Below are 12,758 nucleotides of genomic sequence, written 5' to 3' on the forward strand. Positions count from 1 at the left end.
ACACAGAATAACCTCTTGAACTGTGAGATGTTAACTTCATCGGTATTACTTTAAATCACCCTATCCTTGTCTAATCAGATTTAATATACACACGTTTTAATATTGGTTAAATTACGGAGCATCCCACATTTAGAATGGTTGCATTATAAATTGTTCTGAAATAAAGATTGTTAATATTTTAAAAAATGTGGCCTGGTCTAAGGCCCCATATTCATCCCTCATTGGCTAAATATAGAAGCATTCAAACTTGATCAGGAAGTAAGTAGTGTAGTTACATAATTGTTCTATAGAAAACCCCATAACAGCAGGAAATAGTTGAAATTGGAAGAGAGAAAAAACTTAAATAAAGATAATTAACACACCAAGAAAATCTCTCGCACACAACACAGTTGTTACGTACATCATCAGAATACGGTACATGGAAGGCAGATTTAGTCCAAACAGTTTGGGGTTTGTTAATTAATAACACAAAACAAGGAACCCAAAACAACTTGCAAGGCATTTTGAATGCTCCAGCAGCAGTCCTGCAGGAATATATGGGTGGGAAACAACTTGTAAGCAATATTACTCACTGGGATATAAACAATCAATACAGTTTATGCTAATCTAATCAACTGAATTGCTTTCCACTTTTACAAATTGCTTATTACTTCATAATAAATCAACAGATTGGTACTCAGGAAACTGATCAATACTAATCCATGTCCTAACAAATAACACACACAGCCTACAACATGGTACTGTATTTGGTTCCACTACGAAAGTGTTATTCTCTGGTCGCAGGGCCAACTGCAGTGTGTGTCTAGGCCCTGTTAGAATACCTTAAGAATGCATCTGTAAGTGAGTGGACAGATGAAAACATAGCTTCGACTCCATCGCTTTCACCAGTCTTACTGTGCTACGGGAATGGTGCTTTTTAAGATACTCAAACAGGGCCTCTAGTCCTCCTCACTGTCTGTCTGGCTGGCTCTACATGCACTGTTGTTACATTACCTTGATGGCATTACTGACTCAGGCCTCCTTCAAACCTTCATGGTTGAATTCTAAAGGATTGCGCTTTTTCCCCCAGGCATGAGAGAATGAACACACTAGGTTAGTTATTAGGAGAGGGCATGCAAGAGGAGGTTAAATCATGGAATGGAGCAACGATGAAGACCACACCAAAACCAAGACAACAGGTAGAGACAGACAGAGACAAGACAAACAACATGATCACAAGGTGAATATTAGTATTAGTATTGACAGTGACATAGCCAGGAGAATCATTATGGGAGATAAAGAGGAGCATACAATATGGAGGAAACAGAAGGACGATTCCAACACTGACAAAGCAGTCCAGTGACAGGAGTGAGATGGTCTGGATATGGGGATATTTATGGTGTTTTGTATGTACACTGAACCAAAATATAAATACAACATAAAGTGTTAGTGTCATGTTTCATGAGCTGACAAACAAATGTGGTGCACAAATTGTTACACCCCTATATTGAGCATTTCTCCTTCTCTAAGATATTCCATCCACCTGACAGGTGTGGCATATCAAGAAGCTGATTAAACAGCATGATCATTACACAGCTGCCCATGTAAACTGTGGAGACGATCAAATGCTGCCCTCTAGTGAGAGTGTTTGTTGCTGAGGCAACAACTCACCAACAGGCTAGGAATGGCTGGGTGAGTTGGATGGAGGGAAAGCAATCCACAGAGAGGTCTCGCTAACAAGCCCCTTTCTTTTGTTTAGATATCTTATACAAGGCATGCCCATAATCATGACTGACAGCATTACTGGGTTGGAATGGGCTAAACTTTGAACATTGAGATATTAAATAAATGATAGAGACAAAGCCTTGAATAGAAAGAATCTGTATAAAGCCAGAAGGCTTTGGAATGTGTTTGATGGAGGAGAGGAGAGCCATGTGTTGATATAGGGAAGACAGATGGATATCTGTGGATTAGGAGGTGACGGGTGAGGTCAGTTCCCCTTTAAGGGAGTAATCAGGGTTAGTATCTGGTTACCTTCTTTCTCTTGGGCATAAACTAATGATTGGAGAGAGGGAGTGTCTTAAGTAGGATGTATATAACTGAAGTCTGAAATCTTTAGCGGTCTGATTTCAGCTGTACAGAACCTTTGGGAAGAATAAACTTGGTTAAAGCTTCTCTAGTGTCCGTGGGTTATTTACTCTGAAAAATAAGAATCTAACAACTGTCAAAATCTCTATCTTTTTATGCATAATGTAAAAATATACTTTTTTAATAAGAACTTCATTCATGCAGAAATCAGTCATATGATAATCAACATGCTTATTGGCCACAAGTAGTTACTTTGTTTCAATCGTCAGTACCAAAAAAATCCCACTGTGGCAAAATAAAACTAGGATGCAATCTGCCAGAGGACTCACATATAAGGTCCTATAGAGAGAGGCAGTATTCTCACTAAAGACTAGGCCCGAAGCTCTCCGCTCTTAAGTAGCCAGAACCCAAGTTCCCCTCGAACACACTCTTCAGAGGAGGAGGGAAACAGAGAGAAGAAAGCGAAGAAGAGGAGGAGTCTAAAAAGAGACATGTGAAGCAGGGTTTGCCTATGCTATGCATTTATGCAAATAGAGCCAAAACTAATGATGTTATTTCACAGGTGATATAGAAAGAAAACTTGAGGTACAATAATGTATCCCTTTGGCAGACTATTAGTATGAGTGACCAGGTGAGACTGAGGGAAGAGAGGTAGAGGATATTAACATTATCATGAGAGGAGAGAGGGGAAGGGAAGGAGATCAAGCAGGAGAGCAGTCATAGGAAGAGGAGGTAGGTGGGGTGAACTGGGTGGTTCATACCGTCTCATGACTGGTAGACTGGCACAATAAAGTATCATGTTTTGTGGCCAGCAGAAAACTTGACATTGCCATCTCATAACTAACAGGTCAAATAAGTTGTGCGGAGATACAGTGAGGCAATGTAGTGTGTTTCCCCATCCGAGTCCTAATTATAACGGTCCCCAATGCTTGATGTTTTTCTCTGCTACACATTAGCCCAAGCAGAACGGCTCAGCAATCTTAAGCATGCAGTAGCTCTTGTGCTTTTTCCTATTCTTCTAGTGACTTTACCACAGGTGGAGTGACTTACAGGGAGGCTCCTTGCTGAGTCCAGGAAGACCACCAGCAGGGAAGACGACAGGTCGTCATTAGCCTGTCCTTTATCAACCTTGTTGCTGGTCAGCACCTGGGAGAGAGCGGGAGAGGACACGGACAAAGTAAATAGTCAGCACAGTAGTTACTGTAGTGTGAGGCAGCTTGATGTACGTGATGACAGAACACTAGTCCAATATATTAAGAGCAATCTGTACTGTTGGTCAAACATAGAATGATGCGTCTCATCAGCACTGATATAATGGACTGCAGAAACACAGTGTGTGTCCCAAATGGTACACGATTCCCTATTTGGTGCACTACTTTTGACTAAAGCCCTATAGGCCCTGGTCTGAAGTAATTCACTATATAGGGAACAGGGTACCATTTGGTGTTACAGGGATCTATGAGTGGACATAATAATGTCTGGAACGGAGCAAATGGAAGGTACCAAACACTTGGACACCATGCGTTTGATGAATTTGAAGCCATTCCACCAATTCCGCTCCAGCTATTACCACGAGCCCGTTCTCCCCAATTAGGGTGCCACCAACCTCCTGTGGAGTGGACTGATGGAACAGATGTTAAATAAGAACTACAGAGTTCAAACAGGGTGAGCACTCCCTCTTGGATTCCCCAATCTATCCCTTTAATCTACATGTTTAATCTACTCTCTCTCCAGTGGATGGAGGAATATGTAGACCTATTCATGTTAAGTGTCTTAAAGCTGAAGGCCTGAAAACTCATTAACATACAGACTGATCTATCTGTGTCCCAAATGGCACCCTACTCCCTATGGGTCCTGGTCAGAAGTATTGCACTATATAGGGAATGGGGTGCTAAGTAGATAAAAGGCGGTACCTGATCAAGCTTTTCACGAGTGGGAAGCAGAGACAGCCACTCCAGTTTTAAGTGCAGCTTTCCGGTATCCACTTCCTCCAAGACAAACCACTGGAACGGAACAGAAGGAATTCAGTGTGCTGGATGATCACATATATTTACAATTGAGTGTTTCTATTGAGAAAGGAGTCAAAACAAAAGACACATTGCCTCATCAACTTTCTGTTCCTTCTGAAGTTCAGTGATATCTATCAATAACCTGCAAGGGAAATATACACATGCTGTGAGTTCATTGGAGAGAGTGGTTGATACATGATAGCTTTATGTGCTACAGCAGAAATCATGCATGACGTTCAAGTGATTTTGATGGCTGTGGAAGGATCCTAAAGGATTAGGATCTATCACTTACCTTCCTAAGAAATCATCCTGGTCAGTGTCCTCATCAAACAGCTCTATCTCCAGGTTCTGTGGTCCTGAGTTTTCATACACCATAGCCTGAAGGTCACATTCACACAGGCGTGATTACAGTTAGACCTTCTCAGTTGCATACAGGACAACATATTGGTAATGTACTGGAATGTAGTTCATGTCAGACAACCCACCCACTCCATTCTCTCTCACACTGTCAAAGACCAAATAAATCTTTCCCAACAGAACAATTATCTTAAGAAATCTTCCTGAACCACTTTGTGGATGTTTAAAAATGTTCTCTCTACCTCATAGACTTCGTTCCACTTGGGATTGATGGTCTTCTTGATCACCTTGCTCCGAAATAGCTGGTTGCCGATGTGAAGGACCCCGTACGGGTCTGACTTGCCCTTTATTATCCCTCCCAGGAACATATCCTTAGCTAACAGTTCCTGGGCCTCTAGGAAGTGAATCCTCAGGACGCCCTGGGAGGAGAGAGAGACCAACATCACTGAGTTCATACATATCTCATATTGATTTCATGTATTACATTAACAACATTGGAATTCAATAATGCCATAAGGGATGGGTTGCATTTCAACATAGCAAAACAACAGTAGGACATTTGTTGATTCGTTCATCAGGTTTGGCTTCATACAGTGGAATGTGTGTCTTGCTTTCAGACTCAGTGTAGTGTGTGTGATTAATGGGAATCTTCCGTCCGTCTGTCCCTCCCTACCTTAGGTATTGGGAAGCGAAGCTGAGAGAGCTGAGCCTCTCCCACCAGAGGAATGGTAATGCGGTTAGGCAGGACCAGGTAGCTGTAGATGATGTCCTGGATCAGGTTATCACACAGGCCACTAACGGGGGACAAAGAGACACAGGCTATAACACACACAGGCCAGGAGACACAGATAGAAAACATCTTCCATTTAGGCTGATTCTACCTCCATCCCGTTTCAAGCAACATGTTGAGTCTCAAATGGCACTCTATTCCCTATATAGTGCACTACTCAGTGTCTTGTAGCCCTGTAGCGCTGACACTTAACAGTGATCTGGTGACTTTCGAGACTGATAGCCAAGCAGAAGAGGTTACACAGCAGTGTACAAGCCATCACAGGGAAATGTTCTGTCAGCAGATTGGGGGGTGTTGGATGGTTTATGGGGTCTAGGCAAATACAATTCAATTCTGGCCTTCCATTGGCAGGTGGAGAGTAGGGGGAGGGGTCACTATGTCGGTGTCCCTATAGTCCCTATAGTGCACTACTTTTGACCAGAGCCCTGTGGGGCTGGATCAAAATTAGTGCACTATATAGGAAAAAGGGTGCCATTGGGATTCAGTCCATGTGTGACAGCAGAAGCCAAGGGCACTGTCACTCTGAACTCTAGAGAGCAGCACAACCACAAGTTAATACATGTAGGCCTTGTTTTCAACTAGAGCCAAGACAAAGATTATTAGAAAGGATGAATCCAAACCACATTCAATGTTCAGTTTCTCTAATGCCCACTAGATGGCAGCATTGTAGTGAATGGAGAATTCCCTCAGTGGGTGCGTGTTAGTCCCTCAGAGCTGGGTTGAATTGTTCAGCAGAGCCTCCCCCATCCCTTCCTCAAAACTCCTCTGAGGTTACAATATTCTGTTACGTCTATAAAAGGTTGTTTTTGGTGAGAACGTGTGTATTAGAAATATGTAGAGGCCAGCCTTCACATTTCTGAGTTTATCTGCAGAAGGAATTCATTAATTTCTGGTGTTCAGCTGCTATACATTTTCAACAAAGCTAATTAGTAACACGTGTAAGTGACTATGCACTTTGTACTCAGTCCTTTCTTTTCGTCTGTTTGTAGGAAAAGGTCAGCAAAACTACAATTCAACTTTTTACACTCCGAGCGTGTCTGTGTGTTGGGGGAGTGGGAGCACAACTTCCATTCCCAAAAAGTAAAACACACACTACACAAACACTCACGGGTGACCGGAGATGCCTGCTGTTTTAGAAGGAGATGCAAATCCCACCAGAGGAAACCTGAGCCCTGTACACAGAACCCCCTCTGTCTGTACACACCACACACACACACACACACACACACACACACACACACACACACACACACACACAGGAAAAGCTCGGAGTAAGGCAGGGTTGGGCAGGTTTCAGGTTCAACACCCACACACTGATGTTTCCTTCAAACCTGTAAAACGAGGAAGGCTACATTTCACCGGGCGGAGTCTCTCAAACCAACAATGTCTCATACCAAAACAAAATGACACAGCAGACACTATACTCATTTATTTAGTTGTGGACCTTGATCAGAGCACAGCTTCTACATTACCTATCAAACCACCACAGCCATGTAAGCCTATAGATGTCTCTTCATTGAATGAAGTTTTTTCAAATGGCCCCATTAAAATTTCTGGATGGCCCACTGCAGTACAATGACAACCCTGTATGTGTGGCGTGTTGGTCACTTCTAACAGTTTGTTCCAGGGAGAATAGCCTGGACAACTGTTTTTACGTTTGCCACTGGTCTTCGTTTTTATATGATATCAATTTTGTTTGGCATAAGTGAGCATTGGGGCGGCTGGTAGCCTAGTGATGAGAGCATCGAGCCAGTAATCGAAAGGTTGCAAGATCGAATCCCCGAGCTGACAACGTAAAAATATGTAGTTTTGCCCCTGAACAAGGCAGTTAACCCACTGTTCCTAGGCCGTCATTGAAAATAAGAATTTGTTCTTAACTGACTTGCCTAGTTAAATAAAAGGTTAATAAAATTAAAAACAAAAAAATATCACTTGCAGATACATTTTATAGGTAGCCATTTACCTGTATACTGTATACTGGTTGAAAATGGCATTCATACGCGCCTAAATTGGAACGCAGTGGCTGTACAGTAGCATTCTATGAATGATGTCAGAGTTCAGGGTCTCCGCTTCACAGTGCTGTATGGGTTTGACTGACAGCAGTTCTGAACTTGAGCACCGCACGGGTCAAGAAGTTGCCCAAGTGAGGGAAATGCTGTAAATGAAAAGGAATCAATGTATTTTGAAAGATGGCAATTGTAATAAATACAGCTTTGATGTCATACAAGCCAAACACACGTGAATTAAAATCTGCTTTTCACATTTCCATATCATAAAACTCATGTCATGTACAGTATTAATGTTTAATGTACAGTTACAAGATGACATGGCATCAAACCCTGGGTTGTTCTGAACAGAATGAGCCTGTTTGTCTGTTGTGAAGAGAATTCACCGCGGCACACCTGCATGCACTCATTTATAACTTAGCTAGTCATGTGGGCAATAGAACAAGCTTTCAAATCATGCCCACCTGACCCATATTGCAATTTATAAATGGGTCGTTTTAAGATTACAGCGACTAAATTTTCCAGGAATTTTCTTATCATGTTACTGAATGTATCCAGAGTATTTTCAGATTTCATTATCAACAAATATGGTGAAAAGTACAGTAAATGGAAAATGCAATTAAATCAACAATGTAATGTTTGGATTCAGTCTTGTGTCAGGTGAACTGTTGTGACCTCAACGTTGGTCTAATAATTTTCCCATAATCTCCAAACTGTTCCTTTTCAATTGCTACCATGCTTACGCTGTTCATATTTCTACTGTTGGAAACATTTCCATTTAGCCATATCCATACAGTCAATTCCCACGAGTGTGGGTTAAAACACCACCAAATGAGAACACTATTGAACAGAACTAGAGTTGTGAAATGTTGAAACAAGCTAGCTCTGGGGTATCGTAGTGGATGTACAGTACACTCCCCCCCATATGCATTTGGACAGAGAATCTAAAATTGTATACAGTATTTGGCTCTACAGTCGTGGCCAAAAGTTTTGAGAATGACACAAATATTAATTTTCACAAAGTCTGCTGCTTTTATTGACAATTAAATGAAGTTGATGCAAAGAGTGAATATTTGTAGTGTTGACCCTTCTTTTTCAAGACCTCTGCAATCCGCCCTGGCATGCTGTCAATTAACTTCTGGGCCACATTCTGACTGATGGCAGCCCATTCTTGCATAATCAATGCTTGGAGTTCGTCAGAATTTGTGGGTTTTTGTTTGTCCACCCGCCTCTTGAGGATTGACCACAAGTTCTCAATGGGATTAAGGTCTGGGGAGTTTCCTGGCCATGGACCCAAAATATTGATGTTTTGTTCCCCGAGCCACTTTGTTATCACTTTTGCCTTATGGCACGGTGCTCCATCATGCTGGAAAAGGCATTGTTCGTCACCAAACTGTTCCTGGATAGTTGGGAGAAGTTGCTCTCGGAGGATGTGTTGGTACCATTCTTTATTCATGGCTGTGTTCTTAAAATTGTGAGTGAGCCCACTCCCTTGGCTGAGAAGCAACCCCACACATGAATTGTCTCAGGACGCTTTACTGTTGGCATGACACAGGACTGATGGTAGCGCTCACCTTGTCTTCTCCGGACAAGCTTTTTTCCGGATGTCCCAAACAATCGGAAAGGGGATCCATCAGAGAAAATGACTTTACCCCAGTCCTCAGCAGTCCAATCCCTGTACCTTTTGCAGAATATCAGTCTGTCCCTGATATTTTTCCTGGAGAGAAGTGACTTCATTGATGCCCTTCTTGCACCAGGCCAACCTCCAAAAGTCTTTGCCTCAATGTGCGTGCAGATGCACTCAAACCTGCCTGCCTCCATTCCTGAGCAAGCTCTGTACTGGTGGTGCCCCAATCCCGCAGCTGAATCAACTTTAGGAGACGATCCTGGCGCTTGCTGGACTTTCTTGGGCGCCCTGAAGCCTTCTTCACAACAATTGAACCGCTCTCCTTGAAGTTCTTGATGATCCGATAAATGGTTGATTTAGGTGCAATCTTACTGGCAGCAATATCCTTGCCTGTGAAGCCCTTTTTGTGCAAAGCAATGATGACGGCACGTGTTTCCTTGCAGGTAACTGTGGTTGACAGAGGAAGAACAATGATTCCAAGCACCACCCTCCTTTTGAAGCTTCCAGTCTGTTATTCAAACTCAATCAGCATGACAGAGTGATCTCCAGCCTTGTCCTCAACACTCACACCTGTGTTAACTACCCGCTATTCAAAGCGCTCTGAACAAATTAAGGGAATCGTTCAAACATTGGCACATTCTAAAATCCGATGATAGTCTCGGTAATGTGTTTTCGGACCTTCCCTTGGTCGTATTCTCGCAGGGCAGAAATCTCAGAGACCAATTGGTACACTCTGATTTACCACCCCAAGATATTCCGGAACAACCTCTATGTGCGCCCCTACTGGATGGAAATTACAAGTGTAATGGCTGTGCTCAATGCAATGGCACTTATAAATGTAGATCCTTCAAATACCCACAAACAGGGAAATCGATCCCAATCAAAGGTGTTATTACGTGCTCCACTAAGGCAGTTATTTATCTTATAACTTGTCCTTGTGGTAAAAATTATGTGGGTAAAACAAAGCGCGAATTATAAGTACGTATCTCAGAGCATCGTAGCACCATTAGGTGCAAAAACTTGACTTACCCAGTTGCGGCCCACTTTTTGGAGGCAGGCCACTCGATTTCGTCTCTGCATTATATTGGCATCGAACATGTCACCCTCCCTAGGAGAGGGGGTGACCATGATAATTTATTGTTAAAATGAGAGGCTGCCTGGATCTTTAACTTAAAGACCCTTGCCCCCTCCGCCTCAACGTAGACTTTGATCTGAAGCTATTCTTGTGATTATTGTGACTTTGCCATTGTAATTGTTTGTAAGCTTGTGTAGTCTAAAATGAATCTATGATCATATGCTATCCATTTGTTTTTTGTATGCTGTTCTTTGTATGCCATTTTAATATTTGAGAATTAACCAATGATATTAGGCCACTCTTGGCCATGATTACAGACACCTGTGTGTCTTTTGACACTATATAAACAAGTCATCCCGCAGTGTTTCTGATTATACCCTGATGAAGACAGCTTGGCTGTCGAAACGTTGGATATTACATTTTTGCATCTGAGCTCCTAGAGTGTGCGGCTCTCCTTTATTTTCAAGTTTACTACTCCGCTAGCCAGCACCTCGCCTAAATAAGTGTGCGTTTCTTTTTCTTCTAGAACAAGAGAATCACTGACATGATGTCAGCTGGTCCTTATGTGGCAGGGCTGAAATGCAGTGGAAATGTTTTTGGGGGATTCAGTTAATTTGCATGGCAAAGAGGGACTTTGCACTTAATTGCAATTCATCTGATCACTCTTCATAACATTCTGGAGTATATGCAAATTGCCATCATACAAACTGAGGCAGCAGACTTTTTGAAAATAATTTGTGTCAAACTTTTGGTCACGACTGTATACTCCAGCATTTTAGATTTGAGATAGAATGTTTCATTTTAGGTGACAGTACAGGTTTCATTTGAGGTTAATGAGTATGTTCATACATATCGGTTTTACCGTTTAGAAATTAAAGCACTTTATGCATGCATCTAGTCCCACCATTTAAAAAAGTCACAAGTATTTGGACAAAAGTGTAGTAATTGGTCCCATATCCCTTGCACACAATTAAACATGTTAGCTTCACTGTCCAAATACATTTGGAGGGGAGTTTATGTGATAGCTACTTTTCCTCTAGTAGCACACCATCCACCACATGGCTGCCTTGCTTAGAGCTGCTAATGCATGACCTCATGGCGCTGTGACCTCAAAGTGGCGTACGACTACTTCTAACACACAGCAACAGGGGCTACATCCCAAATGGTACCCTATTCTCTATGGGTCCTGGTCAAAAGTAGTGCTCCACTGTATATAGGGAATAGGGTGTCATTTGGAACACACACAGAGAGAGCCATGATGACCATTCCCCCTCCACATCTCCCACAGACTGCAGCTCGGTCTTAAAGAGTGGATCAGCCTATGTTAGCCATTTATACCTACCATGGTTTATTACCACACACACACACTTCCTCAAAATGGTGAGAGTGTTGACATTGCTACCTCACCAGCACCACCCACCCTCCCTCCCTCCCTCCATCACTCACTCCCCTAAAAGCTTCCACCTGGCCATCTCTCCACAACAATTAGGCCTTCATGTTCCCTCCTGTCTGTTTGTCTTGCCTTGTTTGTGTCCCAAATTCTACCCTATTCCAGGCCCCGGTTAAAAGTAGTGCAATATATAAGGATATAGGCTGTCATTTGAGACGGATCCCTGGTTGTCGTCACAGGAGGAACAGAGCTGTTTTCATGCCTGGCACAGGAGCCAGCCCAGTGCTGAATCTAAACAGCCTATTAAGCCGAATCAGCTTTTAGCCTTTCACTGGCACAATTAACTACATGATACAGAAAGATATAGATACATTTCCCTCCTCCATTCATCCCTGGTGAACACATTAAAAATGGTTGCCTCTAATCTATTAGCCTATTTGGACTGATAACAAGCTGTGTATCATATCCCTTCACTTATTCCACATTTTGTTGTGTTACAGCCGGACTTTTTTCTACCCATCTACACACAATACCCTATAATGACAAAGTGGAAACCTGTTTTTAGAATTTTGTGAAAGTTTATTGAAAATGAAATACAGAAATCTAATTTACATAAGTATTCACACCCCTGAGTCAATACATGTTAGAATCACCTTCGGCAGCGACTACAGAGGTGAGTCTTTCTAAGTAAGTATATAAGGCTGTGTGTCTAGACTTGAAAGTTCATGCAGCTTTTGTATTCTGATCATGGTATTCCGAACACGTCTACATTTACATTTATGTCCACATTGTGTTCGTTCCCACACTATATTCAAATGCCAGTATGCATTCCACAAAACGGTGGAATAGGCAAAATATGATAACAACCAAAAATTGTTTTTCTAAATATTAGCTAGCTGGCTAGCATTTGAGGCCAGCAAACAGGTCCCCACATACTAGGAATGTATTTACTCCAACGTTATAATGAAAAGGTGTCTCTCGGTCCCAAAACACATGTTTTCTGGAGACTTGTGGGAGGAGTGCTGATGACGTCGCCCACTGTATGCGCGTTCGGTGGCCTGATTGTGTCCAAACTGAGGAGAAATCTGCACACAATGCATCCCTGACCACCTCCTGAAATGGTCAGCCAGATCTGAACACAATCAGACCACAAAGCAACTTTTGTGCATCTAGACCCGTCTTTTCAATGTGATCTTCGTATTCTGATAGCAGAAGTCACATGTATGTGTCAGGTGTAGACACAACCTAAGAGCTTTGCACACCTGGATTGTACAATATTTGTACAAAACTGTAACTAGGCTACTCAGGAACATTCAATGTCGTCTTGGTAAGCAACTCCAGTGTATTTAAAAAAATTATGTAACCTTTATTTAACTAAGCAAGTCAGTTAAGAACATATTCATATTTACAATGGTGGCCTACTCCGGCCAAACCCGG

General features: G+C 42.3%; 1 protein-coding gene across 2 annotated transcripts in view; it reads right to left on the reverse strand.

Annotated features, from left to right (window-relative positions):
• Positions 1-12,758, reverse strand: part of LOC139550839 (extended synaptotagmin-2-like) — a 55,121-nt gene that overhangs the window by 13,376 nt on the left and 28,987 nt on the right. For both annotated transcript variants that reach the window (XM_071362038.1, XM_071362039.1), the window contains exons 9-14: positions 5,107-5,227; positions 4,676-4,852; positions 4,369-4,454; positions 4,170-4,218; positions 3,981-4,070; positions 3,118-3,213 (exon numbers count right to left, since the gene is read on the reverse strand). In XM_071362038.1, the coding sequence (XP_071218139.1) occupies positions 3,118-3,213; positions 3,981-4,070; positions 4,170-4,218; positions 4,369-4,454; positions 4,676-4,852; positions 5,107-5,227 (619 nt within the window). The remainder of the gene's footprint in view (positions 1-3,117; positions 3,214-3,980; positions 4,071-4,169; positions 4,219-4,368; positions 4,455-4,675; positions 4,853-5,106; positions 5,228-12,758) is intronic.

Source organism: Salvelinus alpinus, chromosome 23 (genome assembly GCF_045679555.1).
Source record: "Salvelinus alpinus chromosome 23, SLU_Salpinus.1, whole genome shotgun sequence".
Classification (NCBI taxonomy): domain Eukaryota; kingdom Metazoa; phylum Chordata; class Actinopteri; order Salmoniformes; family Salmonidae; genus Salvelinus; species Salvelinus alpinus.